The sequence below is a fragment of the Lemur catta genome, chromosome 18 (assembly GCF_020740605.2).
Source record: "Lemur catta isolate mLemCat1 chromosome 18, mLemCat1.pri, whole genome shotgun sequence".
NCBI lineage: Eukaryota > Metazoa > Chordata > Mammalia > Primates > Lemuridae > Lemur > Lemur catta.
The window spans coordinates 5,224,042-5,228,814 of record NC_059145.1 but is presented as its reverse complement, the minus strand read 5'-3'; the positions used below and the strand labels follow the sequence as shown (position 1 = coordinate 5,228,814).

The window sequence follows — 4,773 nt, the reverse complement described above, 5'->3', positions numbered from 1 at the left end:
CAGGCACAGTGGCTCACGCCTGTAATCCTAGCACTCTGGGAGGCCAAGGCCGGTGGATTGCTCGAGGTCAGGAGTTTGAGACCAGCCTCAGCAAGAGCAAGACCGCATCTCTACTAAAAATAGAAATAAATTATCTGGACAACTAAAATATATATATAGAAAAAATTAGCCGGGCATGCTGGCGCATGCCTGTAGTCCCAGCTACTGGGGAGGTTGAGGCAGTAGGATCGCGTAAGCCCAGGAGTTTGAGGTTGCTGTGAGCTAGGCTGATGCCACGGCACTCACTCTAGCCTGGGCAACATAGTGAGACTATGTCTCAAAAAAAAAAAAAAAGAAGAAGAAGAAGAAGAGGAAGAGAGTCCAGAGCTGGTTCTTTTTCTGCCATGTGAAGACACAATGAGGAGGTGGCCATCTGCAGCCAGGAAGGGAGGCCTCACCAGGGAGCCAAATAGGCCGTCCCTTTGATCTTGGACTTCCCAGCCTCCAGAACTGTGAGAAATAAATGTCTGTTGTTTAAGCCACCCAGTGTACAGTATTTTGTTATGGCAGCCTGAGCCGCCCAAGGTAAACATGCACTCAGTTCTCCTGGGGATCTTGCTATAATGCAGATTCTGATTCAGTAGGATGATGGTGGGGCCCAGGATTCTGCATTTCTGTCTATGGGTATGGTGTGTTCCAAGAGGGTTAGTGTGTCCTTATCAGGTCAACGTGTCCTGAGAGGTTGAAGTGAGGTGTTCTGGGTACTAGAGTATTCCTAGGTTTCAGGGTGTCCTGGAGGATCCTAAGGTCCTGGGCTGTCAGGTTATCCTTAAAGGGTCAGGGTGTTCTGGGGATGTCAGGATGTACTTCCTGGGTCTAAGGAACATCAACAGGCAGAGTACTATGGGGGCAGGCTGTCTTTGAAGAATTAGCATGTTGGGATGTCATGTGAATCACAGTCTCTTTCAGAGTCCTGAAGCCTCGGGTGAGTGGGGAGTCAGGATGCCCCTGGAATTCAGATGCTCTTGCTGGTCAGGGTTTTCTGAAGGTCTGAGTGACCTTGGAAGATCATGGTGTCCTGGTTCTGGGTGAAACAAGAGGCGATGTTTTTGAGGGAGGAAATCAGAGAGTACTGGAGAACCATTCTACAATTGGGTTCAGGTTGTCCTGAGGGGTGGCTTGTATATTCTGGCATATCAGGATGTCTGGGAAGAAACAGCATGCACTTGTGACTTTTTGGTTTTTGGTTTTCTGGAAACAGGTCCTTGGGTGTCATCCCATGCTGAGATGCCAGGCAGGTCCTGCTCCGGGCCCCCTCGTCCCCCTTGTTTTTCCCCTCCCACAGTGGGGTTCTAAGGAGGGGTCTTGGAAGGAATGCATTTTCTCCTCCTTCCCCTCCCTGCTCCCAGGAGGGGATTTAACAGGACAAAAGAACCTGGTCCTCTGGGAATACGAGCTCTTGGCCCTGGTCCCTGGACCCTCCGACAGAACACCTTCCCTCATCCGGCTTGTGATCCTCCCCTGAGCAAGGCGCTCTGGTGATCGGGTAACGATTGGAGGGTCCCACAGGGGTGAGGAGGAGGTCACTCCTCCAAGACTCAGGGAGAGAGGGGTGGTGTGGGAAAGTAGGCAGCCGACAGGAAAGAGACAGCATCGTCCTGGTGGAGAGAAGGGGCGGAGAAGAGTAGAGACAGAAACAGAGAAACAAGCGAGGTCCAGACAGAGAATGAGATGACACTCACATGAAGGAATGGGGAATTAGGAGACAAGTAGAAAAAAGGAGAGACAGTGAAAAAGACAAGGATACCTATCTACATCTACACACACACACATCAGAGACAGACTCAGGTGCAGACAGAGGTGACATAACAGGCATAGAGGGGAACAACAGAAGCAGAGAGAGACTGACCTAGCATCAGAGTGGGGGACACAGGACACTGGACGTCTTTGGTGCCTGTTGCTAGCCATGGAAGCAGAAGGGAGGAGTCAGCAGGGTCAGCCAAAGAAGGGGCGAGTTTGCAGCAGCCTCTTGCCTGAGAGCAGCCCCGCCGCTGGGACTCTGCACTCCATGATGGGTGAGTGTATCTCTGGGATGCAGTCGGGTCCCCAAGGAGGCAGTGGAGGTGTGCGGCTCAATGCCTAGGCTCCGGGGCAGTGCTTTGCCACGAGGAAGGTTAGAAGCTAGAATCAGAATCCTAGCATGCTAAAACTATGGGAACCTCACAAAGTGTGGAGCAGTAGGACTCCTTGGCTTTACAGAGGGAGGAGCTGAGCCCCTGGCGTGAGGGAGCACCATGGCAGGGCCAGAGGCACAGCTGGTGTCTGTCCCCTCACTCCTGACCACAGGGCTCCTCAGCCCAGGGTACTGCCTTCTCTGAGGGAGGGAGCTAGGGGGCCAGGGCTTTGGGTCCTGGAGAGCTGGGTCAGTGTAGGTGTCCCCACAGTGGACGGTGAGCCCTGGCTGGAGGCCATGCCCTTGGGTCCCCATGGGGATGCTGCCTCAGCCCCAGACATCTCCTTTCTTAGTGTGTGCCTTCCAGGTGTTTCCTTTTCCCTCCCTGTTCTCTCCCTCCGTAGGCTCTCAGACTAATTAGTGTGGGGGCTTAGAGAGACTGCCCGGAGCAGAGGCAAGCCTTTCCCACGAGCTCAGGTTCCTGCAGCCTGGTGGCCGGGCCAGGCAGGGTTAGGGGAGAAAACGGAAAGCAAGTGAGGGGAGGGTGTGTCTGAGCAGAAGAGGAGGAATGTTTCTCCTTCCCAGGTGAGGGGTGCGGAGGATGGGAGCTGTAGATAGAAGGCGCAAGTTGAATGTGGACCTTAACAGAGGGGACAGGAAATGGGGCTCTTCCCTGGTTGTTGGGGTGCAAATGCAGACAGCAGAGCCCGGGGTGAGCCCCAGGTGGTCGGGTGTGCTGAAAGGTGAAGGGCACCTGGAGGGGCATGTGTCTGGGGGGGGCGGGGGCGGGTGGTGCAACAGAGAGTGGGCGCACAGTGGGGCTGCCAGGAGGACAGTGCGTGAGTGCCCAGGGTAGGAATGAGTCTGAGGCTGTGCCCTGTGGAGAGCACAGCCTGGAGTTGGCGACTCAGAGGTGACACAGGGGTGGAGGCAGAGCAGGGTGCAGAAACAGGGGCTGTGAGTGCTCAGGTGTTCCTGGTGGGGGCAGGGTGAACCCAAGGGGCGCAGCAGGGGACCAGCACCTGGCTTGGACAAGTCCTACTGGAAGTGACTTCAATTTCTCCCTTCCCTCTGTCCTCAGACACTGGTGCTCAGCCCTGCAGGAGGCTCTCTGGCGCCGGAGTGGGGAGGCCAAGGCTCTCCCCGCAAGGAGCCCAGAGGGGTCGCCCGCACTCTCGGCGCCACCGCACCACCTTCAGCCCAGTGCAGCTGGAACGGCTGGAGTCGGCCTTTGAGAGGAACCAGTACCCTGACATCTGGGCCCGGGAGGGTCTTGCCCAGGACACGGGCCTCAGCGAGGCCAGAATCCAGGTGATGCCCCAGTGTCCCTCCTCCCTCAGAAAGAAATGCAGATTTCTTTGGTGCTAGGGGCCTGCCTGACTGGGCATAGACTGTTATATAATGTCAGGCATTATAACCCTGGCCTAAATGTTTGCTAGAACATAGGCCTCATCTAACCTCAGCATAACCTCACCTTCATCATGAATATCATTTGAGTTTAACCCACGCTCTAACTTGAATTTCAGCACCTACCCCAACCTTTAATAGTGATGTGCATTCCAACAGAAATTCAATGTTAACTGCTCACATACATAACTAAGCTTGTCCCTAACCATAGCCTTGAAACTCAGCCAGCCCACTGCCCGTTGTCCTAACCACACAGTTATAATAGCCTGGAGTAAAAACCCTACTCTAAATCCAAGCTTCTCCACAGCAATTAAACTTATCCATAGTCTTAATTTCTAAACCTAACCCTAGGGGAAATTTCCCATTCTCTGGGGAGGGAAAAATATGATCATTATCATATTTATCTCTTTCTTTTTGGAAATTGACATTTCTTACTCACTCAGTGTTGCAGAAATTGGGCAAATGTAGACATGGGTTGGGAGTAAGGGTGTGGGTTTCACTTTGTCAGTAGATGGGGCTCAGCTGTGCCCTCTGGAAGAGTTTTACTTCCTCTGGCATTGTGGGAGAGACTTACCCCTATACCTGTACCTCCTGTCATTGGAGGAGGGAGATGTCACCTCTTTGAGACATGGGTCTGATGTGGCTATTCTCCCCCCTCCCCAGGTCTGGTTCCAGAATCGCAGAGCTAAGCAACGGAAGCACGAGCGGTCATTGCTCCAGCCACTGGCCCATCTGTCTCCTGCCACCTTTTCTGGTTTCTTACCCGAGTCCCCTGGTTGCCCCTACTCCTATACAACACCACCTCCACCAGTGACCTACTTCCCTCACCCCTACAGCCATGCCCTTCCCTCTCAGCCACCCTCAGGCGGCTCTTTTGCTCTTCCACACCAGCCTGAGGACTGGTACCCCACCTTGCACCCCACCCCCACTGGTCATTTGCCCTGTCCCCCACCGCCCCCCATGCTTCCCCTCAGCCTTGAGCCACCAAAGTCCTGGAACTAAGGTCAAACAAATGCCAACAAGGTGATCCCCAGCCTATGGTCCTCATGAAACACTAAGAAAATTGGGTGGCTTTCTTTCCTTCTAAAAGTGCCACAGAAATATGGTGCAGAGCAGCTCAGTGATTGAAAATTAAAAAATGGAAGACGGGCTGGGCATGGTGGGTGGCTCACGCCTGTAATCCTAGCACTCTGGGAGGCCGAGGTGGGAGGATC

The 4,773-nt window shown here is 53.9% G+C and overlaps 1 protein-coding gene across 1 annotated transcript; it reads left to right on the top strand.

The window, feature by feature from the left end:
- The first annotated feature begins 1,945 nt into the window (after window positions 1-1,945).
- On the top strand, window positions 1,946-4,561 carry PROP1 (PROP paired-like homeobox 1). Its single transcript, XM_045530501.1, has 3 exons — window positions 1,946-2,054; window positions 3,234-3,463; window positions 4,223-4,561. The coding sequence occupies exons 1-3, from the start codon at window positions 1,946-1,948 to the stop codon at window positions 4,559-4,561; spliced, it is 678 nt and encodes a 225-aa protein (XP_045386457.1).
- The last annotated feature ends 212 nt before the right edge of the window (window positions 4,562-4,773 follow it).

Bases quoted from the DNA above. Each gene is read 5' to 3' on its own strand.
- PROP1 (XM_045530501.1), top strand. From the start codon at position 1,946: ATGGAAGCAGAAGGGAGGAGTCAGCAGGGTCAGCCAAAGAAGGGGCGA. The intron at 2,055-3,233 runs GTGAGTGTATCT...CTCTGTCCTCAG, and splicing joins GACTCTGCACTCCATGATGG to ACACTGGTGCTCAGCCCTGC. The intron at 3,464-4,222 runs GTGATGCCCCAG...CCCCCTCCCCAG, and splicing joins TCAGCGAGGCCAGAATCCAG to GTCTGGTTCCAGAATCGCAG.